The 27,120-nt window shown below is 47.5% G+C and overlaps 2 protein-coding genes across 2 annotated transcripts in view; one reads left to right on the top strand and one right to left on the bottom strand.

The window, feature by feature from the left end:
- Window positions 1-27,120, top strand: part of LOC142560885 (lysosomal proton-coupled steroid conjugate and bile acid symporter SLC46A3-like) — a 124,482-nt gene that overhangs the window by 35,045 nt on the left and 62,317 nt on the right. The gene's annotated exons all lie outside the window — the stretch shown is intronic.
- LOC142559839 (uncharacterized) overlaps window positions 4,607-27,120 on the bottom strand; it is a 36,932-nt gene continuing 14,418 nt past the window's right edge. The window contains exons 3-5 of the mRNA XM_075671514.1: window positions 18,383-18,574; window positions 8,948-9,133; window positions 4,607-4,873 (exon numbers count right to left, since the gene is read on the bottom strand). Coding sequence (XP_075527629.1) covers window positions 4,637-4,873; window positions 8,948-9,133; window positions 18,383-18,574 — 615 coding nt within the window. The 3' untranslated portion in view covers window positions 4,607-4,636. The remainder of the gene's footprint in view (window positions 4,874-8,947; window positions 9,134-18,382; window positions 18,575-27,120) is intronic.

Below are 27,120 nucleotides of genomic sequence, written 5' to 3' on the forward strand. Positions count from 1 at the left end.
CGGGTGACAATCGTGTTCTTCCGTGACCCCATCGCGCCCGCATGAGTAGCAGAAGTTGGCTCTCGGCTGAGGACAGATATCCTGTTGGTGTCCGATAGCGCCGCAGGTTCTGCAGTATTGGACGGATTTTCAGTAGGGCTTGCATCTGTAGTCACCGCTCTGGTACGTTACATAATAAGGGACGTGCTGTCCGTCGAAGGTGATAACCGCGGCTGTTGAAGATCCTAGCATGCGCGCGCCGAGAACCGTGTACCTTGAGTCCACTCGAAGGCCGGCAACAATTTCCGCAGGACTTGTACCCGGTTCGAGGCCGTATATCACTCCGCGGCACGCATCGTCTGGGTGTCGAATGTGGGGATTTACTTAATAGACGGTTCCGCCGAGTTGTATGGTGTTGATATGCTGCAGTTTGGAAGCTCGTTCCGTACTTGCCGTGCTCGCGATGATCACATTCTCTAGTTTCTGCACTTGTACTCGGACATTATCGTGAAAGTCATGCTGGGCCAAACCACTGGATCTTCGGATGGCATGTGCCACTGCAATAAGTGTGTGCTTCAAGAGGTCAAGACCTGCTTGAGGGCGGAAGACGATTTTGAAGTCGTCAGCAAGGAAGGGGCGCATCTTCGGAATGCGTTGACGTTGCGGCAGTGGTTGTGCTTGATGTTTGGGGTCTGGTTTCAGGATTTCCGTGGCTGTTTTCTCGGTGGCTTTGTCTTCTTTTGCTGATCTGCCTTTACGACCAACTTGTAGCCACTCGATGTGGGCTTTACCCGTCGTTTTGCCGCTATTTGCGTCGTATGTCCACTGTGGTATGGTATCGGAGTTAGCCCCGGTCACCTCCATTCGCGCCGTTGTCGGCTCTTGTAAAGCGTTCGCCATCTGTGTTTCCAGGAAAGCGGGCGCGCTTAGCCTCAGATGCTGGTTCTGCGTGATTCACTCCTACTGCGAGAGCGCCGTGCGCGTGCACCGCGGGCATGCAGGCGCGAGCCGCCGGTCTCCCGCTCGTGCCACGGGCGCCCCGGCGTTAGGGTTATCTTGGAGCGCACGGTCACAGAATGTTCAGGGTTCGGTTATTCGAGTAAAGGTCTACTCACTGCGTCGTGGCTGGTGTCAAACGATGCTTTGCAACTTCAGGAATCCGAGGTTACCAAATTCGCCGAGTTTCCAAGCAATGTTGCAAACAAAATAGCGAGAAAAGCAGGAGCCCATGTGAGGTACAACTGTGCTCCTCAGCCCCCTGGCGGTTTTTTTCTGCAATGATTGTAAACTTTTTTTTCAGCTATAGTGGTAAGCCTTCGGTCTTGATTTTGCAATGCTTGCCGTACGCTCTCCAACCTATCTTTAAAATTCTGTAAAATTTGTTCTCATGATCAGAATACCCTGTGAGTAATTGACCTACACAGACGTATTCCTGCACAGGCTGTAGAGGATGACTGCTGATTATGACTTCTTTGGCTATTGAACATTATCTTTGTCTTCCGCAAAATCATCTTCAACCCTACTCTTACACTTCCTCGGTTAAAGTCCGCGGTCATTTGTTGCGATCCATCCCCAGTGTCGCTGAACAAGACAATGTCATCTGCAAACCGAAGGCTGTTGAGATATTCGCCGTTGGTACTCACCCTTATTCCTTTCCAGTCAAATAGCTTGACTAATTCGTAATAGCGTGCAGCGAATAGCCTTGAAAAGATTGTTTCCCTATGTTTGACCCCTTTCCTGATAGGTATTTTCCGACTTGCGGAAAGCAAGGTAACTGTGGAGTCTTTATATATTTGCTATGATTGTCACGTATGCTTCCTATGCTCCTTGATGATGCAACGCCTCCGCGACTGCTGGTATCTCTACTGAATCAAAGCCATTTAGCCATGAAAGCCATACAGAGAGGTTGGTTTTACTCCACAGATTTCTCATTTACATGATTGCCATGGATATAATCCTTATAGGGCAATGTCCGCATAAATGATCGACAACTAGTTCCACATGCCGCTTGTGCAGGTTCTTAATTATTGCACGCATTTATAACGATAATGCATTGAATGGCAACGGGTGCGACAAAAAAATCAGATGCGGACAAGTATATGATGACCAGTAGGCGTTGTTGCATTTCCAGGTTTGCCTGAGTTTTTTACGCTGGCTTAATTCCGGTTCGCAGAACGGACAGTTGAGATTACGTCACGCTTAGAAGCCGACTACACAATGACGGCCAAGCCGCACTGCCATGTACTTGCGCGTAACTGTGCCTTCCGATTTCTTTTTCGTTTTGTGCTTCCATGTATTCAGAGGGAATGTATGCATGCCTTCCTTCCCTTTTCCTAATCATCATTCCACACTTACTTTTCTCCCTTTCCTCATCCAGGGATAGAGTGCACATACTCAAGCATTTTGTCTTTCTTTTATGCTGTAGTCGGAGTGCAATGGGCAGGGCTCTGGAACTGGGTAGCACTATAATGTGTCTTGATGCGCGCAAAATACTATTAGGGCATCTTACAGGACGCCACGAGTGTTATTTCAGAGCAACACTGCCCCGCCCTCTATTCTTGAAGTTTGTACAACCCCATGCAGTGTGCTTATTGACACGTGTACTTATTTATCCTTTTTCCAGGGACTGCATCTCACCCGCTAACAAACTAGTTTTATGGCTCAGCGCAAGACACGGCGTTATTATTTTGAGCTTGAATGTCGCTTCCATTAGAGGCACGAGTTTGCCCACTAACGAGTTAGTTTTGTCAATTAGTTTTTTTATACTCTGTTCTTGACCGTCACTACCACGTAACAATCGTAAATTGGTGATAGATTCGACAAAAGACATCTTACTTCTTTTCGCAGTAAATGCCTAAAACTTCCGGCGCAACACAGGTCACGATAAACGTCAACGTTAGTGCAATCGGCATTGAAGCAAGTGATGCAGCGACACGCCGTTTTGCGAACGCCGCCGAAACTCCTCAGGTTATGAGGCGTGTGTCCCGCTTGGCTCCTTTCTCGCGCTTCCCGCTGGACACGCTGCACCATCTAGCGGTGCCGCCATAAAGTCCGCGCGTGGCGCACGTATGAACACATATTCAGACGAGGTAGTCGAAATATATATGGCGTGGGTTCAATTATGCCAATCAGCGGATAAATTTTAAAGCATGTTTTTGTTGTTTTATTATAGAGCGCCACATTCCCAGTAACCCAAGTTGGCGTCAAAGAGCTTGATTTGACCACAAGTCACATACCCAGTGAGCCAGCTGGCGTGAAAGAATTTCATGAAAGGGTGGCACGTACCAAATTTCGCATAGTCTCTTTTGTTTTGTCTCCCAAATATTGACTCATACTAACTACGGTGGATTGGCTAAGAAGCAGGTGGTTTCAAATTACGTTTATTAGAATTGAAACGAAAACTAAATTTGCGTAGTGCAGCGTGGGATAAAGAAATAAAGAAGTTAGCAAAATATTGTTAAAAATTTTAAGATAAAATAACATAAGGGAGTGAAGTAATAGGAATCAATGATAATTTTGGAAATTCCGTAAAGCACTCTTTTGTGTCTCTAAAAAAAATTTTAAACTGCGAGAAAAGCATCCCTGTAATTGGATCCCAGTGAAATCGCCCCAAAAGAAAGAATGGTTCGTGAGGTTGGCGATAACCCAAGTTGTCGGAATAAAATTTCCAATAGTTTTCTTTGTCTTAATCATCGGCAGCACGCGGGAATGTTGGCGATAAGATTTTTCAATCGCTTCGACATCGTTTTCCATTAAAGCCAAAAGTTCATAGGCTCCTATTTAGACGGTGCTCTGTAGGCCTGCATGCTGACGTGTCTAAAGTTGCTTGTAAAGTAAAAAAAAACTTCCTATTGTACAAGGCATGGCAACACAAAAAAAATATTGCAACATTGGCGAAATAAACGCACATCACTTCGCAAAGACACTCGTCCCGACTTCAACGAATAAATAACTGCGTCCAACTTCAGTAATCGTTTGGTACCTACAATACTCATAATTGACCCATATCTAATAGAGGCATAGCAGCCGGTGCGCAAGATAACCCAAATGTTTCGAAGTACCACCTGTTCTTCTCTACATTTGTACCTCTGCATTGCGAAAAGAAATAACACAGATAAAGGCATACAGCGAAGACAGAGATAACGCACGTTAATTTCAAGTCGCTGGATAACGTCCGTTATCATCTTCGCCCAAGCAGCGAGAAGTATATGCAAACTGATGTTTTTGTTCTCTTCCCATTTCATCTCCTACACTCAGAATAGTGACAGGCAACTAAAAGGAGGATCCCTCTAGAAGGGTCCCGGTTAGGGTTACTTTTCGTGTCGTGTAGCTGTAATTTAGAACGCAAGCTCAAGATTCTCCTCAAGGTTCTTGGCTGACGTAACGGTCTATATACCTTCCACTGTTTTCTGCGTCTTTTATCCTCTACTCTTCCTTCTTATTTACGTGAAGGGCAGTATATGTCATTAATACGTCACTAGCCAGTGTCAAAAACGCAAGTTGTTTCGGCGCGATATTTGTCCGCAACTTCATAAAGCTACTTATAGTACTTTTTTCCCCCTCAATATATCCATTACGTCATAAGGGGCGTTTCCGCGCAAGTGAACAAGGCAGCGGGGTTGCAGCAATCTGGCGAAGCGGCGTGTAATTTCGCTCGCTACGGCGGCGCCCGCCCGAGCAGCGCCAGCGTGAGCGACACAGCGAGCAGGGCTCGCGCCGCCGCGCCGGGCGTGGCGGCCGAGTGCGTCGAGGCGGCGGCGTTCCACAGTCCTGTGCATTCGATGCCGAACCGCTGGAAGGACTCGCGCACGGCGCCGATCACGTGCTGGCGCGCGTTCTTCTCCTTGCTGCAGTGAGTCGCCTTCAGCGCGGCCACGGCGCAGTCCTTGAAGACCTGTGGCACAGACAGGCCGCGGTGAACTCACCCCGATGGGAGAGAGTATCCGCAACACCATTGAGGCCATCGGCCCGACACGTGATCGTTGAGCGAGAGCAAGCGGTGGCTTTTAGCGTTCCCATTTAGGCAGGCAGGGCTACGGCAGGGCTTTCCTAGCGAATGCGCCTCGATTAAAAAAATTGGAAGACGCTTAAGCTTCGCCTTCAAGAGTGGAACGCGATAGCGTTATCGCACCCCGCTCGCAACGCCCACTCATTCGCTCGGCATGCTCTTGACGAGACGAAGGGGAGAAGCGGGCGAGTGGCGCGCAACCTGTCGGGGCAGCGCCGAGCAATACGAGGAGGGGGTATTTTGTGTTTACCGCAAGATGGCTCTGCGTGTGCGCCAAGCGCAGAAGAAATGTAGCGGAAACGTACTTCGCTACTGGTTTAACTGCGACTTCTGTAATTTACATGCTCATAATTGCCGATATACACCGCAGTGTAACTTTCTACTGCAAGTTTCTAAGGCAACACCTCATTCACTAGAGGCGCTTTTGTTCCGCTTTGAACCATCGAACTCATGGCTGAGTGGTAGCGTCTCCGTCTCACGCTCCGGAGACTCGTTAGATTCCCACCCAGCCCATCTTGCCAGTTCTTTTTATATATGAATTGCCTTCCGGGACTTTTTCGCTCACGGTCAACGCCGCCGACACCGGCTTTTCTGCGACACGAGCTCCTTAACGCTATCGCGTTAAACCATTCTGGGCCAATACGCTCAGTCTCTGGGGGGGGGGGTCACGTGCTGCACCGATATTCCGAGGACTACTGCGCGTGAAGTCTTCACTGAGAGCCTGCTTGCCAAGGCTGGCTACGTGACGTAATGCTCTCTCCCAGTTTATTTCTTTTCTTTGTGGACAGAATTAGCTGCAAAGATTACTAGGGAGAGGAAGTGTGGCGCTAGCGTCTACGAGGAGTTACGTCTAAAAAGATACAATTCAGGCAGAACCCGCCCTTAGGGGATGTTTATCATCCTTAATTATTATTATTAACTGGTACTGTTTATTATACCTCGAAGGCCTCGATGTCAGAGGAATTACATGAGTTGGGCATGAGGTCAGCGGCATGATGGTGTTCTTCAATGGCATACTTGAATTAGAGGTGATCCTTCATCAAAGCAATGCGGGCAGGAAAGTAGTTCCATCATGGGCAGTAGGTAACGAAAGATTTGACGATTACGACATTCTCTAATGCGAAACTTGAGCGCAGCCTCATACTTTCTTTATTTATTTATTTATTTATTTAAGACAATGCATAGATTGTCTTAGGGGACACGGCTAAAGGCAAACATTCGCCTGACTAGGCCATGCCACCCGTACATTGGCAGCAAAATGGCAATGGCAGGCTTTCAGGAGAGCACACATGAAATTATAGTAGTACACATTTTCCAACACTTGAGTACACAATTCAGGTAGAAAGAAAGAGAAAAGTTAAATTTTACAGTTGTCTAAGCACTTGAAGCACAAAAACAAAAACATGTACGAAATTGTTTTATGCTTGCAGTTGAACATTTCTATTAGTCTTCGGATAGTAAGAATTCTTACCGTCTTCCTACAGCTTTGCTTTGAAATTCCAGAATTTAGCAGGTGCAATACCAAGGGGTAGTCGTTTAGAAGGTTAGGAAGTTGAACTGCTAGTTTTTAATGTCCGTATTTTGTTCTGCAACGTGGTTTACCTATCAGACTTTTTCTGAGGTTATAGCTTGTCGTTCTGCATTGGTACTTATTTATTTATTTATTTATTTATTTATTTATTTATTTATTTAGTACATACTGCTGACCTTTCGGTCCAAGCAGAGCGGCAATAGAATGCGTACAAACAAAACAGAACAAATAAGGAACGAGCAAATACAAATTTATACAATTTTTAGTCACACTGTGTCTGTAAACTGTCGTTAGTCTGATATTGTTCTGGGAAAAAAAGAAAATTTAAACGTGTCACTTCGAGCATAATATGGTGTTAATGAGTCCGAATGATGCTGTCTTGGACGCCGTGTTATTGCAGGCGTTATGTAAGTCGATGGTTTAATTTCAAGCCTATTGTTGAGAAGAAGGGAAAGGAATTCACGCCTTAGTAGCTTTCGGCGTGGTTGAAGAGTGGGTATGGAATTTTCTGCATAATTTTAGAGGGAGAGTCCAGTCTTGCGAATTTATGAAATATAAACCTAACTGCCTTTCTTTGTATGTTTTCAAGACGCACGATATTTGATTTAGTGTAAGGATCCCATGATATACATGCATACTGTAACGTTGGTCTAATAAATGTGAAATAACACAGTAATTTCACATTAGGAGGGGCTTTAGAAGGAACATTTATCTTCCCAGAATTGCCGTGAAATTTCGGAAAATAATTTGAGTGTGAATTTTGATGCTGTTGATATTTTATATTTGTTACAGTATGGTTAAGTGATATCATTACATCCTAAGTTACCTATTGCGCGCATTGTGCGGTTTTGGAGTGTTTTTGTAGTGGTTGACCAAACCAGGAAACAATAAGTTAATCGAGAATGTATAAATGCGTTGTAAATATGGCGCTTCACATTTATTGGTAGCAAATATCGCAACCTCTTTAGCGCACCGACAGCACGAGCAATATTTTTTTCTGACAACATCCCCATGCGGTGAACTGGACATATTTTCATGGAATTTAATTCCTAAAAATCTGGCTTTTGGTGCCTGTTCGATGTTGACCTTCTGAAATTGGAGTTGTGGCTGAGGGCAGATTATTGTTCCTTTTGATTTAAACGCTAGATACTTAGTTTCAGTTATGTTCAATTGGACTTTATTTGTATTTAGCCACAAGCTTAGTTGCTGTAACCAGATGTCAGCTTGCTCAAAAAGGTTTCTTATTTCTCCTCCTGAGAAGAACACGTTAGTATCATCCACGTATAATATAATATTGGAACAGCCTTGAATATTTACAATATCATTAATACAGAGAAAAAATAAAACAGGCCCTAAGACGGATCCCTGCGGCACCCCGTACTTAATGGGCTGAATTTCGTAACTAACTCCATTTATTGTTGTGTACTGTGTTCTAGAGGTGAGCTAGCTTCTTATTAAGGATACAGGTGAGATAGTTCTTTATTAAGGATAATGCGACACCACGAATTCCATAAAAAGGCAGCTTTTTGAAAAGGACACCATGTTGCACGCATTTCATACGCGTTTTCATTTCGCGATATATTGGCTGCCGCGGACATCTGTCTCGCGCGGCACTTTGAAAACGGAGCTAAGTGTGGCGTGACTGTCTTGCTAATCATGACGCGTGGACGAAATTCACAGCCGCCGCTGTGAAACAAAGCACTGCATAAGCTCCACTCATGCAGCGCTTTGTTTCCATATGTCTGATGCGCACTACTCTGGCGCCATCTCGCAGCCATCGTCGCTGCAGAACCCGTCTTGCGCGGCGCTTCGCTTTCCTCCTCCGCTTTCCTCCTCGCGCTCTCTTCGCTATCGCCGTTAATTGTTTTTATTAGCGACTAATTACCATGTATGACGCGTCACCCCATGGTCGGCACGGCTAATTGCATTTCTCCGAAGGAACCGTTCTTTTATTTCAAAACAGCGATTTTTTAAGTATACTCCTTATGGCGCATTCTCACTTGCGAGTCGCAAAGGTCGTGCGCCCGTCAGTCGCCTGTGACCAGGCAGCGGCTCGACAACACCGAAGTTCTCACTTGCAAGGGCCACCTCAGTGACCTGCAGGTTGCCTTCTCGTTCGACACGAGAACTCTCGCGAAGGGCGCCGTTCGCGCGCTTGCGGGCGTTTCGTTTTTGCCGCCGGCAATGACAACCCGGTGCATAAAGTCTCGAGCGCTACTTCCGGAGCATCGCTGATTGGTTGAGCGGTTTTGCGACTCGCAGTCGCAAGGCTGGAAAATCGAGCAGCGTGCGACTGGCCTGCGATCGTCGCTTTTCGACCAATGCGACAATTTGCCACGGTCGCTTTGCGACCAGAACGGTCGCACAATCTCTGCGGCTCCCCAGTGTTTAATGAGCCCTCAGTCTTCGTAGAAACGCCCGGCACATACCTTGAGCTCCTCGCAGATGTCGGCCTTTGCGTGCGCGTCCCGGGTTCGTATGACGCTGTAGCCTTCGCGCTGACATTGAAGCGTCTTCTGCCGCAGCTGCTCGAAGCGGCAGAACCCAGTGCCCACGCCACCGTCATCATCGTCGTAGCCGATGCCGCCTCCACTTCCGCCTCCTCCAGGAGCGTCCTGCACGATGACAAAGGGGAACTGCATTCATTCATTCATTTATTCATTTTGTTTTGTGGCTGCTGTATCGCGGCTTTGGTCACTTTTGCGCCATAAAACGAAAGAGCTACTCACTCAATCGGTTATATTGTCTTGCAAGTTGACGCATCATAGGCATGGTCGTTTTTTCCGCCATAAAACAAATTTTCTTTCTTTATTTATTTCTTTCTTTCTTTCTTCTGTATTTTACAGAAGTTCAATACCAGCGGTACAGGGAAGTGGAAACGAAGAGCGCTAAAGACTGGTTGTATAGTGAAGCGCGACGTTAGTTCACCGCACTCACAATCGATTTTTATTCCATGTCGGCATAAATATGTAAAAGTGACACTACGAATTAGTTATTTGTCATGTAGCTGACAGCTGATCTGACACCCGCGAGGAATTAGCCGATATCGTTTTGATTGTGTTGTGTGTTTCTCGTACACATTTCAGCCGGTGGGCAGTAAAGATTAGCTTTTAGTCAGCGCTTTGCACACTTCCTCCCATTTCTGCGCTCTTTGTTCCCAGCACGCCAACCGGCCCACATGAACACATATGAACAAAAGGGACAAAAGTACAACCTTGTAGTAAGTGTGCTTCGGCGGCATGACCTTGAATCAGCAATGCAAACAACAACAAAGCCAGGCGCAAGTGAAAACAGGCAGGCGCGACACAGACGTGGACCCCACGGCTGCCGTCCAATGCATGGGGGCGGAATTCAACAGCGGTCATGTACCGTGCATTGGGTGCACGTTAAACAAACCCAAATGATCGAGATCAATTCGAAGCCCCCCGTTACGGCGTGCCTCATTGTAATATCATAGTTTGGCATGTAAAACCCCAAAATTTATTTTGAAGCCCGAGCGGTTGAATGGCCAGATGGGTGGATATGAGGAGCAGCATTACTTCTGAAACGGTTTCAGGGCTCACATCACCAAGTTATTTGTATTTACTTGTTTACGACATTTTTTATCGACCCTTAAAGGGACACTAAAGGCAAACATTAGGTCAGCGTGGACTGTTGAAATACCATTCCAGAAAACTCGCAACGCTTGTTTCATGCGAAGATTTAGGAGAAAATCACGTCTGAAGGGTCGGCAGACCTATCGCGCAATTCGAATGACCCGCCCCCGATCGGGAAGTGGTCACGATACATATGCTATCACCGTCCTTTAATGCCCCATGACTTCCTAGATTGCGCCCAGGCGTTTTCTTCTCCGACCGTCCCCTTGTGACCGCTCCTCAGCAAAGAAAAAAAAAACATGTAAGTCGGCGCGAGCGCCTGGACGCCCCTCGATGGCGCTGTTAGCTGAGGATTCCGGCGAACGAGAAGGTGGCCGTAGAAGGCGGACCGAGCGAGGTATCAACGTGCGCATGGCCTCTTTTTTCACCTGTTGCTGAATGTTTTCACACGATATATCACAGGCATCTTTTTCAACTCCACCTCGAGAATTCTGCCCTCTGAACGATCTAGTTCTATAGTGCCTTTATTTTTCTCCGGTGCTTTGACTTTTCTATATTTTTATCCAACGATTTTGTATACTATGGTTAAAAAGATTTTCTTAAGCGACTGGTGTGCGAGTTCACATATAGTCGCTAAACTTGTAGCTTATCGTAGATGGCAGAGCTTATTTGTTGTTGCCTTGTCTTACTTTGTTTCTTTTAAAACGAAGCTTTCTTTGCCACTTCCTTCGACTTTTGCACTGCCGCTGCGGCTCTCTTGCAAGCAGCGTTGGGGGGAGACTCAGAGCGTTTATATCCATGACAGGAGTGTGGCAGAGCGTAATGTTAACGCGAGAAACTCGTTTGAACCTTTCCATCGCATGGCATGTGCACAATGCCCTCTAGAGCTCCCTGGCCGTCGCCACACTAGCCTCCCAAAAGCTGTAATTATCCGTGACCCCACTCAAAAGCATTCCAGCAACTGCAGCGCTTGCCTTTCGAGTAACGTGCAAGCCCAGAGGGGACGTAGACACAACTGCAGAGAGGAAAGGGGAGAGGCGGAAGAGCACGGGTAGAACCAGAACCTCCTAGACTCTAAGTCTAGAGCATGTTGGTAGAACCGAAGCAGTCACGAAACGAGAGAGAGAGAGAGAGAGGAACACTTCATTTAAAGTCAATACTGGAGCTGGTGGCGGCCCTCAGTTCAAGGCCTCGTTGGTGCAATCTTCCAACGCAGCGTTGATGAATTCCACCAGGTACTCTTGTGCCGGTAAGGAGGGGGCTTGTGTCAGCCACGTAGCCAATGGGGTAAAGGGGTGGAGGGAGAAGGAAGAAAAGGGGAAGATACAGGTGGGGGACAGTGCCACATAATGCGTTGGGAGTTTGGGTAACCTTCACAAGAAGGGCAAGCAGGTGGAGGTTCGTCTGCGAAAGCACCGAGAAGGTGTAGGCGGGTTGGAGAGAGCAAAGAGTTGGACTAGAACGCCATGAGCACTCGGGAGTGCCAGGTCGGGAGGGAGAAAGACGCGCCTAAGGAAACGATATGATTCTAGGCTGTAGGGTGTAGAACGCGACGTGTGCTTAGTTGGTTCGGGGATGTCGGGAGCCTGGCGGTAAAGCTTCACAGCCGAGCCGCTTAGCCCATTCATTCGCCGACAGTGCCGCAAAACCAGGAATCCAGACAACCTCCACAGCTGTGCATGAAGAATGTGTTATTGCAGAGGAAAGTGGGGAGGGAAGCGTGCCTTGGAGAAGTTTGCGACAAGCGTCCATCGAATGAGTAAATATCACCGGAGAAATAGGGAATTCGGAGGTAGATGACGGAAAGCTGCAGCCAGGACATGCAGCTCTGCTATCGTAGGATCAGTAGCGGGAAGCATTTCGCGGTGAATTATAGCTAGGGACTGTATAAGTAGTATAAGTATAAGATGTGATGGCGTCGATGAAGAAACGGGGATGGGCGGGATGAGTGCGGAGGTAGGCGGTGGCAATATAAAACGCGGGCAGCACGTCGCACAACGTCCGTTTCGGGGTGCATGTGTCGTAAAACAGGGGCGACGTTGAGGAGGCTTTGTGTAGCAGCAGGGAGTATGCTGAAAGAGGCGTACTAAAAACCATAGGGGTAGAATAACGCGAGCGCGCAATGAAAGTGCGTTCTTAATGGCTGAGGCCTAGGCGAAGCTCTCGATTGCGTTTATGAATAGAGGCAGTCTCGTCGGTTGTGTTGTGAACGCCCCTCTGGAACACAAAGGAAGTGCTGGTGCTGACAGCTTCGTGGCCTTAGTTTAGTGTAGCGCAGGTTAGTGTAAAGGAGCGGATAGCGAAGGCGAGAAACTAAAAGGCCACCACGGAGATGAAGCATGTCATATTATTTGAGGCCCAGGAAGGGTGAGCATACCCGACGCATCTTGTGCAGCACGTGCTCCCTTTGACGAAGAACGTGTTGCACCGCTGCAGCGGTACCTCCGTCGCTCTGAATGTAGATGCCGGGAACTTTTATGCGCCGTGGCTGTGCGACACTGACCTCTTCGGAGGTCACTAGTATAGGCGGAGGAAACCACCGAGGGTGGTGCACAACGAGAACTTTTTTTTCTGGTGCGCAAGTTAGGCCAATTGTGCTAGCAGCGGAAGAGGTAACATCGAGTGCTTTCTGTAAAGTGCCCTAAATATGACCAGATGAGCCAGAAGCCATCCAGATAGTAATATCGCCGCCACCTATACTGTAATGGATATTCGACAGGGAAGAAAGAGCCCGATCGATGACACTTATTGCTAAATTGAAAAGAAGAGGATAAAGAACATAGCCCTGAGGAATACCTCGCTGCGTAAGTGGCAATGTGGTTGATGGAGCGGCGTCTGCTATGCGAAGAGAGTGTAGTAGGTGCGTGCCCGAAGAAAAGCGCGGACATAATTGTAAATGTGCGAGCCAGTTCCCGGAGCATAGTCACGAGCCACGTTGTCGAATGCTTTCTTCAGATCTATATAGCGAGAATAGTCCCAAGCTGGACAGTGCTAGGGTGTATAAGCACGTCATTATATATCTGAAGAGGAGCGTCGCGCGTAGAGATGTCTACGCGGTAACCTATGAGGGTGTATGCTAAATACCAAATGTTTTTCAGGAATGCTGCGAGGAGAAAATGTATGATGCGCTCCATGACTTTTCCAGCGCGAGAACTAAGAGAGCTGGGTCGCAAGGATGTAAGCGAAAGCGTTTTGTCAGCTTTAGGAATGAATGATTTCAGCATGCTTCATTTCCTGGGGCATGCATCCCTCCGCTCACGCATGATTGATCTGCTTGAGGAGAAAGAGGTAGTCGGCCTCGGTTTGGTTGCCGAGCTTCTTGCTGGCAATGCCATCCGAACCCGGGATAGTGTTCGCGCGAAGTTCGCCGACAGGTTGACGAAGCTCTGAAAGGGTGACTGGGGCCAACAGATGTGAACTAGGACTATCTGGTCCATCATTGTCTGCGTACTCAGGGTATCAGTTGGTGCGAGATAAGTCCTACGGAGATCTGTATAGAGCGAGTATAATGTCGGGTAGTTGTTAATTAGTTCTCGTAGAGGATAGATGCAAGCTGTTCGAGTGGATTGTTGAGGAGGGCCTTAGAAGTTGCCAAAGTGGACCCTAATTGGAGATAATAGCAGTCTTGCCACTCTCGCAGTTCCCATACCGGGTGAGAAGGTGGGAGAGCGAAAAGATGACGTCAGAAGGCAAGGAAACAGCGGTTGCGGGCAAAGTGAAGGTACGGTGCGCTACGCTGCTGCTATTTCTGAAAAATAAACACCATGCAAAATTTCCATGCAGCCGACTGACGCTATGCGTGCAGACGCAAAGCCGCATTAAATCACCGTAGGGTCTGGGCGACACTGCGGAAGCGGTCGCATGTCAAATCAACAATTCTGTGCCCGTCGCAGTAGCTTGATGGCTATGACATCGCTCGAGGCCACGGACTCTTCACGCTGTCGCGTGACTCCAGCGCGCGATTTGACCCTCATACATATTCAGCCGTCGTTTCCTAATCAATAAGCGATATGGTGTTGCAAAATACTTTTTTTCTCGCCACATGCAAGCCGCAGCAACAGTACAGGAGCACCCGAAAGGCTCCTCGATGCGTGAAAAGCCCTCGGGCGCAAGCGGCCACGCCCAGCACTGGGCTCTCGCTGTCTCACTGGAAATGGGACGAGCGGAACGAAACCTGCCCGCGCGCGCCTCGTGACGGCCGTCGGTGAGTGGAGCGGATCGGTGAGTGAAACAGCGCCCAGCAGACGGCGCTGCGGTTTCTTGCGCAACGCTCAAGCGCGCGGCCATGAAGAAACCGCGCCAAAGCGGAGCGTTGGATTCGCCGCTGCTCTTGGTCAATTGCGCGTGCACCTTCCGGGCATCCCGCAGCATGACAGGGACGCGGAATCCCCTGCCGACTGCAGTTTGCCTGCATGAGTTTCGCGAGCCAGAAAAACCAGCGAAGCAGTGCGCGATAACGAAACTACTGAAACGTGAAAACGCGGGCGTGTTTTTGTTTAGTGCACAATTTCGTTTCCCTGGGGTATAAGGTTTCTAGTTATTGACACAGTAAAATACCCCTACCGGGGAGCATCGGCGTAAAGTGTGCCCTAGCCGTCTTTTCTACTGTCCACAGCAGATTTATGAACGCTTCCCCAAATATCCCGAAACGCTTCCGGCAAAGTTCTTACGTCCTCAATGAGCTTTGCGTGGCTACTACGACATGCTGACGAAATACACCCAGTGGTTACTGCGGTATTTCGACACGCTACGCATCTATACACATCAAATTCTCGTATAACACCCTGTTCTCAAACATTGTGATCCGGCTTTGAAAAATAAAGCGCTCTCGCTTAAATTCTAATGAAGCATTCAACCTTTCGTTCTTTCTTTCTGCCGGCCATGTCGTTGCGCTGCTGGCAGGTGGTCCTACGTTTGTCAGAGTAACGAAGCCGAAGTGTTAGTATACACAGGTTGTTCGAACCATCATGCACCCTTATTTTAAAATATGCAAATGCCACGCAGCTTTGTTTGCCGTCGCTTGGAGATACTGAGATTGTCTTGCATACCGCCTCATTACAGAATTAGTAGTATTAATTATTGAGCTCGAATATTGTAATTAGATGAAAAGTATCAATCTGAAAATTGTAGAGCAAGATGCAAAAATCCCAAAACAGCCTTCTGTTGCTCAATACGTGCTACATAAGTGTCTTTCCGAGCGTATAAACTATAATTACCTGTTGATTAAAGCTAAATTTGTAAAAAGTAGTACTACATTTTCATCATCAGTGTTGATTGAGGAGGTAAGGAATAAAAGCGGCTATCTGAATCACCATGTTCCAATTACCCTCTACGTCTTGTGGAGGCCGGACGGCAAATGAACTAACGTGACACATGCTCAGTACTCTATAGATGACCAATGTGATTAAATCTTCAAGGCAACAAAAGACTATAAATGAAATGGCGTCCAACATTACACGTCAAGTAGCGACCGCCCGAAGCAGACAAGTAACTTGAGCGAGTTTGTACTGATATAGTGTACTAAAAAATGGGGTTGGTATATTCAGGGAGGACTCGTGGCTGCCGCACTTGATGTCGAAAGCCACTAGATGGCGCCACCGGAGCATGGGCGGTTGCATCACGTGCTGCTTACGATGCGCTACGGCACTTTGCATACATCGCACTTAAGAATCTGCTTTTTAATTGCTAACAAGTCAATGATAACACGTCCTTGCTTCGACGGCATTGTCCAAATCCTTAACGGTGGCTTCTCGGGCGGAGCCATCACAAGGTTCAAAAAGAGCTCATTTCTTCAATATCTGCATTGCCTGAACTGGCTGCGTTTGTGAGGCTATAAAACGACAAGTAGTTTACAACAATCCGGAACCGCGTTGGTGTGGGATGATCATTTGATCCAGATGATTGTCTGACAATCCCGAAGAAGTTCTCTAACGGACCCTGGCTGAGCCAGGATCCGTTAGAGAACTTTGTAGGAACTGTGGAAAATGCACATGCAATTCTTACAACTACGTGTCACACGTGAAAAAATGCATCAATGAAAACCTACGCATTCGTTTGCAGATATCACTCAATTAATACATGAATACTATGGAAGGAGACTGGCTAATTAATTTCTATGAGTCAGGATCAACAGTTTATTCACTATAGACAAATAAATTATTTATGAAACGATTGTTTACCTAATTACTCAATTATTTAGTAATATGAGTAATGCCAACAAACAGTACAATTATTTCTAATTAATTAATTAATTATATATTCATTCAGTAAGTTGATTACCTAATGTATTGCCAACTTGAATAATTACAATTAATCGAATAAAGAAGCAATTAGACGCATACATCATTTCATATTGCGGTGACAACTACTGTGTATAATTAAAACTGGAATACTTCACGAAAAATCGAGCCTTTCTTTTAAACAATGCGCCGTTTGAACTGCATAAACTACAAAAAAAAAGCACAAATAACACAAACTTCGATGTACGCGCTAGCGGCGTACAACCAGCATAACTGAAAACAGCAGCAATGAGCGACGGTGCTGCCGTCGCATCATCTCTGTCTCGCATCAAGGACAGATGCTGCGAGGGGTCTTTGTTTACGCGCTCACACCAAGACTCAAACTTCGTGGAACACCCCGATTTTCTCCAACTGCCGTCTCCACGGGCGGGATCCAACATTGAAGCTGCAGATTCCATCGAGTTTCTCCCGCCGTGATGCAACTTTACTGGGCCGCCTCTAGTTAGGGGTGGCTTTTACGAAAGCCTACTCATTCCTTATCGGAATGTCCGACACACCGTTCTGTGACTCGTCCAACTGTGAATAGACGATCGAGCACGTGTTTTTTTTTTTTTTTTTTTTGCAATCTCCATAACATCGAACGCGACGTTCTTCGGAGGGTATTAAACCGGTTAGGCAGCATATACCATATTAAGAACCTAAGATTCTCGGACCCTGACCCCGCGCGTTGCAGGCTTACAAAGCGACGCGGGCACTGCTACGATTCATGAAATCGACTGGCCTCAGGGGCCGATTATAGGCGTGGAGTGATGGACAACCGGACTTATATTCACACTGATAGTACCTTCTTCCCTGCTTCCTTTAAACCCCTTCCGCCGTGAAGGGTAGGCTACCGGACGTGCGTCTGGTTGACCTCCCTACCTTTCGTTCCTTCTTTTCCTCCTCCTCCTCCTGGCATGCGAGTGCCGGCCCTGAACGCGCTACCCCCTTCTAGTACACCTTAGTGCTGATGAAAGCGAGTTACGAAATAGCGTTATGGGTGTGAAGACTGAATAAGAAATTCGTGGAGGTGTGCAATTATGAGATCTCAAATGTAAGCAGTTTGCTTTTTACTTCAATACCCCCAATGCTCCCACGGCTGCACTGCCGTTCAGATGCAAGCAGCCAAAACTATTGACAGTTACAGTTCGATGAGTAGTAATTTCCCTGCGTTACTATACTTTTATTTATTCCATCATCATCCTATCTTATGCACGATGCAGGACGAAGGCCTCTCCCTGCGATCTCAAATTACCACTGTCCTGTGCGAACCGATTCCAACTAGCGCCTGCGAATTTCCTGATTTCATAGCCCCACCTAGTCTTCCGCTTTCTTCGACTGCGCTTCCCTTCTCTTGGAACCAATTCTGTAACTCTAATGGTCCACCGATTATTTATCTAACCTGCGCGTTACGTTACCTGCCCAGCTACATTTTCTTAATTCTCTTAATGTGAATTAGAATATCGGCTATCCCCGTTTGCTCTCTGATCCATACCGCTCTCTTTGTCTCTTAACGTTACGCCTAACATTCTTCGTTCCGACGCCGTTTTTACGGTACTTGTTCTCGAGCCTCTTTGTCAGTGTTTAAGTTTCCTCCCCTTATTTATTGAACACCTACTTGCCTTCTACAGCATCTGAAAAGTCAATGTTTTACACCATCAGTATATTCCCTTCCTATGGTAACTGGTAACATAAGCTTTATTAGTCTCATTTTGTTCCTTGTCAGAGGAACTAAATGTTTTTTGTGGTGACGAGGGTAGTTGACCGATATCGCGGCATGGTACGCTTTAAAGTCTGGCTGACTAACTGCAGGGCAGTCTCTGGTGGTGGTGGTGATCGATGGCATAATGCTTTTTCCGTTGTAGCAGGCAGACATAAAGGCTACATCCTAGCTGTGATAACAGGAAAGTAAAATGAAGACAGGAAAGAAACCAGGAAAAGATACCGTGCCACGGCGCCCCTTAGTGAGCGTGATGTATGTAGTACGCACCTGGTACTCTCCTCCTCCTACTCCCCCTCTGCGCTGCTGCTGCTCCGCGCAGGCCGAGCTGTACTCCTTGAGCACGGTGTGCGAGAACCGCAGCAGCCGGTCCATCAGCTCCTGGTTTCCATGGCAGTCCTCGTTCTGGAAGATGGGCTTCACGCAGTCCTTGTAGTCGCGTACTGCGCGGCACGCCTTCGCCTGGAAAGCCGTGCGCATCCTATAGCAGTCCTTATATTTACCAGACCACACGTGTGACCATTGTTCGTTTTGCCGAAGTCCAAACGCACTCGCGGTGCGTCAGCTATCACCGGCGTAAACGCGGCATTTATGGAAGCCTCTGGGCAGCCGCTCCGCTTCGTACAGGAGCGCTGTAGCAAAACCATCACGTCTCGCACCTTTATTCTTCCTTTTTTTGATATAGCTATCAACTCTGTAGAGTTATAAAAGCCTCAGTCCCGCTGCAGTGCACCCAATAACATTAACTATTGGCGGAGAAATCAAACCCGCGCGAACTGCCGCATGGCTTTGGCGCCACAGTCATACATGTGTGGGTGCACACACGCCACAGGTCTTCCCCGGGGGTGTTATCCGAGACCAGGCACCTCTGTCGTGTGGAGTTTCCCACGCACGCAAGACTACACGGTGCGTCCAGGACCGGATGTGGAGAAACGCATACTTTCTCACAAAGAACAAGCGGAGCCTTCGTTCGCCTGTTCGTTGCGTGTCCATCAAGCGCAGGCCTCAGTGCGCAGGTGATGGACACGCAACGAGGTGTTTCACGCAGTTGTTTCCCGTGATGCTTGTCTGACTTACTGAGGCATTCCGAAATCGATTTTATTAACAACCGGTCACCATTACTCGCTGCGTTTCTATCACTGTTCTGATTAGTGATCACAAACGGGATGTTAAAGGCCTTTCGGTGGCTTGCATGCGAGTTCGCGGTAAACAGCACTTACCAATTGAAAATAATTCAGCTGCGCCGTTACCGACGTGTTTTTGACCGCTCTCGAAGCGGGATTTCGCGTAGACCATAGCGCGAGAGCATCCTTCTTTTTGTCTTTCCTTTTCACGCAGGCCTATAGCCTTTGAGGACGATTTTTCTTTTTTTTTTGCTCTCGGCTATATACAACGTTTGGTTAGGTTTGTTACGTCTTTTGTAAGTTACGTGCGACTTGGGTTCTGCAAGTGTAGCGCTTGTCTCATTGCGTAATTCAATAGGGAATTCAGCCTTTAACCAGCACATCTGTAGTAACTCAGTGTAAGGTTCGTAACAGCGCTGTTACGAACCTTGCAATCAATCCTAACCGACTGGCTCAACTTGCCGTCTTGATGCATCTGTAGTATACTGCCGAAGCCTCCGCCTGCAGCCGCCACGACGCTAAACAGAGCGGCAGGAGAGGAGGAGCGAGCGCTCCCTCACATCACCTGAGCATCCGCGTCACCCGAAGCTCTCGCACGACAGCGCGTTCCAGCAAGTACGGCTATTCGCTAACACGCACAACTCTGTTACGCTTAACAGGTGATGTACGAAAGCATACCTACAAGTGGTCCGAGTACTAGCTTTGTATTGGCGCCTGTTGCCTATTTTCAAAGCTTCCGCTTCAACCCTCAACGGTTACTGAAATTTCACTAAACATTTTATCCCATACCGTTAAAAACGCCACATCTATAGCTCACAATTAAGTTTGTAAAAGCTGCGTTCGCATCGAAGCTATTTTTTATACTGATGTATTTGCTGTTGACCTTGAGTAACTCGATTGTGCGACACCATGCGCTTTTTGCATCGGCGCCTTTTTGTCGGCAGTCATAGTACCGCCACCGACAACCAACCACCACCCACCGAGCACCGATCGCGAAAATGAACGAAAGAGCCCAAGAAAGCTATTCGCTTTTTTTTTTAATGCAGCGCTTCTGTAGGAACCCACTTATGATATTAGGCTAAATCTGCCGTGTTCGACCACCAATATCCTGATGTGAGACAAGAAGGCCATGACCTGTTTCATGCTCTTGTAGCACGCAAAACCATGGCCTTCGAGATTGGCTTCCGTTACACTGAGGGATCCATCGCTGGTGCGTTGCGCACTGGACGTACCAATAGTAACCTTTGTTATTATTTTTATTTGGACGCAACCTATTTTTATCCGTGGCCGTCTCGGGAGTCAGCAATGTTACCCACCTGCCGGCACGGAAAATGCGCATTTGATTATTCGTATGGATACTCTATGTGTATGTGCAAGTAGTCCTTGGAGGAATAAACGGCACCATTCTAAACCGAACTGAAGCTTCCCTTCGCTGTCCCTCGAAGTCGAGCGTAGTAACTGACGTTTTTATTACTTTTGCGTAACCCATAACGAGTGTAGACAAAAGAGATTAAAAAAGCTATTAGAAACGGGAGTCTGGGAACAGGCAAACAGGAAACTGTCTGAATGACGGATAGCGCAAGTATAACAACCATAAATATCAAACGTCAGCTGGTCGTTTACTTGCCTTACACTGCAAGAGTTGTGGGAATTCATATACTTCGAAAAACGTGATATTTCTTCGATTGTTATCTCTTTTCAGCCGACACGTTAAGTTACAGAAGCAGAAACCATAGCAATATCTGAGTAAGTGTATGTGGGCTCGTCGTCTCCGTCTTTATCACGCAAGCAAACGGGTTTCTTCATTGGTCTGTGGGCATGTGCTGAATGAACTGTGTTTTGCGTTGTTCACTGACTATGAAATAAATTCACAGATGACCGTGTTTAAGTGCTGACATACACGGACACGACGTGATCGAAATGCGTCTTGTGACACTTCTTCACATCTCTCAGTGCTGAAACAAGTTTAATACGCATAACAAATTTGCCTAAGTTAGCACCCTGAGTTCGGAAGTTCCATGTCACAGAAAAATTATTCCCACGCACTGTGTGAATGACGTCATGCGAAGCATTTTGCAGGCACCTGGCTATCTAGCATTGTTTGGGCACCGCAAAGCGATGCCAGGTGGAACAACGTGTTTGTGCGGATTGATAAAGTTGTGTGTGTGGGATATGAGCGCGTGCGCCCAGCAGCGCGATGACGACCACGTTGAAGACGATCGTACGGTGGCAACGGCACAATTTCTTCACCGGCCGTTCGATGTGAGCTTACAGAGCAACTGTTGCTTTCGGCATGGGTCGGGGACGAGCCTAAACCAGATAAGCACAGATTGTGAGGTCAAAAGCGACTATATGTTATGCTATCGTACGTGTATTCGGCTATGTCGTGTGGTGTATCTAAAATTATTGTTACATGTGCACTCAGGCGAAGAGGTGTTAAAATGTGTTAACTTAGACGATCATGAAGTCGGTACTAGAGTGCTTTAGTTTGGCGTTTTTTACGCTCCGCCCAGTAGCTGAGCGGAGCGAAAGCGCGAATGCGCATGCGCCCTCCGCTTAGCCGCAAGCAGGCTAGCGGAGCGACAAATACCGTCCGCTTACAAGCTGCCTGAGCGAAGCGTGCTGTGCAGTGCGTTGGCTAGCATTGACGTCATAAAGGATTGGATTGGGTGCAGAAAGCAAGCTCGCCAGCTATCACGTGGCACTCCCCAAGACGGCACTTTATTTTCCACCGGATAAAATGGGCAGGTAACGCATTACAAGCGCACGTCTAGATACTTCATGGACAAATAAGTTATATGTATTCGTTTTACTTTATAAAAGTAAAGAACGGGTGTTATTTTGTTTCATTATTTTGAATTTGGCCAGAGGGCGCTCCAACCACGAAAGGTCCGCGAAAGGTGGGATATTCTGGAAGGGGAAGGCTTAGGTGACGATTGTCTACAGCTTTTGAGAGATTTACCTAGAAAATACCGTTTGCGTTGAATGGTAAGGAATGAAAAGCGAGGAGAAAGTTCATATCAACAAGGGACTGAGGCAGGGGTGCCCTTTATCCCCGCTGCTGTTTATGATGTACATGGTGAGAATGGAGAGCGCACTAGAAGGAAGTAATATCGGGTTTAATCTCTCATACAAACAGGCGGGTACAGTAGTAGAACAGCAGCTCCCATGTTTATTTTATGCGGACGACACTGCGTTGCTAGCTAACAAGCAAAGTGATTTGCAACGTCTGGCTAATATCTGTGGACAGGAAGGCAACAATTTAGGTTTGAAATTTAGTGTTAGAAAATAGGGTGTTATGGTATTCAATGAAAACAGTGAACAGACAGTGGAGATACTGGGCCAGGAAATACCTCGGGTAACAGAAGATAAATACCTTCTTATATGGATAAACGAAGCCTATAGATATATGGAAACACAGGAAAAAAAAAACAGTGTACGGGAAGAGAAATTCAGCCATAAATTCAGCCAGTTACTTACTTTTGGAAATGCGGTTGTTTGCTTTAAATCAGGGGTACAATCAGGACTCGACGGGAACCAAAGGTCAGTGGGTCGCCTCGCATTGGGCGTTTACGGGAAGACAACAAATGAAGCTGTGCAGGGTGATATGGGCTGGACTAGTTTTGAAGTGAAGGAAGCTCGGAGTAAAATTGAGTATGAAGAACGGCTGAGGGATATGGGAGAAAGTAAATGGGCTGGGATAGTTTTCAGGTATCTGCACAGAAAAAACATTGATTCACAGTGGAGGGAAAGAACTAGGAAGCTTACCAGCAAGTATGCGGCCTGTAGGGTGGGCAACACAGCAACAAAGAAGGTCAAGCGGAAATCAGAGAAGCTGAAATAATTACATGGGCAGTGGCGGCAATGGAAAAGAAACCTGCCATGAGTAACTACTTAAGTGGAGAAAAAGAAATCAGGAAAGAAAAAATTTATGATAACTCAAAGGGAAGCTCATTACTTTTCGAAGCCAGATCGGAATGCCTTAGAACATGCACCTATAAAGCGAGGTATAAGAAGGAAGAAGAAGCATGTGCTTGCTGTGGTAAAGCTAGGGAAACTATGGAGCATGTTTTATTAGTATGTGAAGACTACCCAGCGGTCGATTTAGGCACCACTGGCCTCCTTGAAGCCCTTAGGTTCAACGGGAGCAGTGGTAAAGTAAATATGTGCGCAATAGGCATTTGTAAGAGGCGATTGGAGGATTGGTGGAAGTCGGGAAACGACAAAAGACGGAGACGTACAAAAGCACAGTTCGCACTGGGGGATCAGAAAATTTGGGTGCGGTAGTTCATAGTGTTTTTTCTTTTTTTATTGTTTAACCTAGGTAGAACATTACGCAGTATAATAGCAAAAGCTTGGTGGCGCAACCCACCGCCCATTTCCAAAGGGGACGCTCAGAACATCCATCCATTCGTCCGTCCGCTCCGCTACGCTAAATGCATAACTAAAACGTGAAAATAGCCCGCCACTCCGCTGTGGCTGAGCAGGGCAACTCGGAGCGGAGCGGACTGTAAAAACGCTCAGCTAAAACACACGATTATGTCGCACTATTCCTACGTAGCTCGCTACGAGGGAAGTACTGACGAAAGTAGGCTGGTCCCGGAGACAGTGCGGTCTAACGCGGTGCCTCGTAGCGCGCACTGTCACGGGAACAGAAGTCGCGTGGGGCACACAGCGACGAGCGTTTTAAACAGGTGGCTGGCCTTGCAAGGAGATAAGTGTGCCGTGAACGTGGCCTAATGGCCAGAGCACCAGGCCAATTTGCTCGATCACAAATGTTGGATTCCGCCATCGGTCACACACAATTTTCTTTTTATTAAAGCGAGGTGATTTGATGCAGCAACCTACCTACAGCAGTGTGCCAAGAATGAGACAACGAATGGTCAGCATTAAACATTCCGGCAGAATACGTCTCGCGATGACTGTCGATGTTCATGCGATTAACACTGAAGCAATTAGGACACACACCGTTATTGCCACCGCGGAAGCGCGTCATTTATTAGGCGCACACTGCAGCCGGGCTCCTCACTCGCGCTTCCCTCTGGACATACTGCACCGCCTAGCGGTGCCACCGCCAAATCCACGTGTGACCTCCGAGAGGCGTGGCACGACGGTATGTGCTAAAAAATAGAAATTAATCCCCTCCTCCCCGCGGGCATTTGTAGCGCAGAGCTAAAGCTTCGAGCGGTTGCCTTTCAGGAAACCGTGTGACGCAGTTTCAACTCCACCCGGCACCGGATCAATTTTAAAATATTTCTTTCGTTGAAGAGTTGCGTGAAAGATGTTAGGCACTGGCATTTGCATGTATGCATGCACGCATACATACATACATACATACATACATACATACATACATACATACATACATACATACATACATACATACATACATACATACATACATACATACATACATACATACATACATACATACATACATACATACATACATACATACATACATACATACATACATACATACATACATACATACATACATACATACATACATACATACATACATACATACATACATACATACATACATACATACATACATACATACATACATACATACATACATACATACATACATACATACATACATACATACATACGTACATACATACATACATACATACGTACATGCATGTATGTATGGTATGTATGGTATGGTATGCATGTATGTATGGTATGGTATGTATGCATGCATGCATGCATGCATGCATACATACATGCATGCATGCATACATACATGCATACATGCATACATGCATACATACATGCATACATACATGCATACATGCATACATGCATACATACATGCATGCATACATACATACGTGCGTGAATACGTGCGTGAATACGTGCGTGAATACGTGCGTGCATACATGCGTGCATACATACATACGTACATACATACATACATGCGTGCATACATACTGTTACGCATGAAGAAAACGGAGAACCGTGAACGTGCTTGCGGTCCCGAGTGGAAGAAGAAAGAAGAGAACGACACTCAGTTGATAAACCAGCTGACCGCTCTTGCGCTCACCTTCGCGACCTAAAGTAAACGGTCCCCTTCATCCGTAAGGGTTATAAACGGTCTCCTTCGCGCGTAACAAAGTGGTGGAGGTGCGGGGTATCGCTCACAACAACGGAACCATCACTGCCGCAGCTTCGTCGAAGCCGTCGACTTGCCGGCCTCCCGCCATCAGCCGTGACCATCTTCGACATGCCAGAAGAAGGAGCCACTCCGAGGGCAGCGCCTAGCAGTCCGCTGCCATACTACCGAGTTCCACTCACCTACGGAGGCAAAGCGGGGGAAGATGCCCACGAGTGGCTCGTCCACTACAAACGAGTGAGCAAATCCAACGGGTGGAATGCAACCGCTCAGCTCACCAACGTGGTGTTCTCCCTGACCGATACCGCCCTCGTGTGGTATGAGAACCACGAGGACGCGCTTACGACGTGGGAACATTTTGTTGACGAGTTAAAGGCGTGTTTTGGGGACTCAGTCGCCAAAAAGAAGCGTGCGGAGCAGACACTGTCGCAACGGGCGCAGCTACCAGGTGAGACATGCACAACATACATCGAAGAAGTGTTAAAGCTGTGCAAGGTGGTCAGTGCTCGCATGTTGGAAGAAGATAAAGTTGGGCATTTGCTGAAAGGAGTGGCTGAGGATGTGTACAATTTTCTAATTGGAAAGGAGAGCCTCAGTTCTGTGTCCGACGTCATTCGGCACTGCAGAACTTTTGAAACGGTCAAGATGCGTCGGATTGCGCCAAAGTTTGGTCGGTTGGCAAACGTTACGACGGTTGCCAGTGTGGACACGAGTCCTTGCCTCGACCTTCCTTCGACCATCCGACAGATTGTCCGCGAGGAACTTTCCCGCCGCGAAGGGTTGTTGCATTCCACTGTTGACCACCATGGCGTGTACACGTCACGTGATGCTATTACGGCGCCACATTCGGCCCCTTGGCAACCGATGGTTACCGCAGCGGCCGTGGAGTACAGCGCAGCCCCACAGTCGAGGATGACAACACGCCCGCCGACTCCGCGCTATGACCAACGCACTCAGCGCACGCCTTCTCGACGCCCGATGTATCGTCGTGACACACGCCACGAACCAACCCACTACACGCGGGAAAATGATAATATCCGCTTCATCGACGAACGACCAAGGTTTAGATCTCTCCCGGTGTGTTATTCCTGTGGTGTCCCGGGTCATATATCGCGGTTTTGCAACCAGCGTATGACCACGTGGTATGGCCAGCCGTCAGTTTTCTCGGCCCTCCGAACGGCCACACGGTGCCCCGTGGCCAGCACACGTATCGTCTGGCGACGAGTATTGGCCGAGCAGCTCCCGGAATCGCTCCCCAGCATCTGACAGAAGTTTGACACCCCCACCGCAACGTCGTGCTCCCCGTTCTCCATCACCGCTGCGTCGCACCGCGTCCCCTTCGTCACCGGAAAACTAGCTAGCGCGGCCGATGGAGGTGAGGTCGCTGGAGACGTGCTACTGACAGAAATACCTCCTGTGTTGATCCTGAAAAACAAAGTGTGCGTGCTTGTAGATAATGTCCCTGTGATGGCTCTGGTGGACACAGGCGCAACAATTTCGGTCATGAGTGTCTCTTTTAAACACGTGTTAGGGCGAAAGGTTTTGTTTAAATGGGACGAAGATTCAAAGTTCTGTGGAGTGAGTGGTGAGCCGTTGCGACCTATTGGTGTGTGCAGTGCGGACGTATTTTTGGGAGGCCATGTTATTACGACAGAGTTTGTAATTATTCCTCGGTCGACCCATGATGTTATTCTCGGCATGGACTTCTTGCGGGAGTGTGGTGCTACTGTCGACTGCCGCACAGGAAAAGTATTCTTAAG

This window comes from Dermacentor variabilis, chromosome 10 (assembly GCF_050947875.1).
Source record: "Dermacentor variabilis isolate Ectoservices chromosome 10, ASM5094787v1, whole genome shotgun sequence".
Classification (NCBI taxonomy): domain Eukaryota; kingdom Metazoa; phylum Arthropoda; class Arachnida; order Ixodida; family Ixodidae; genus Dermacentor; species Dermacentor variabilis.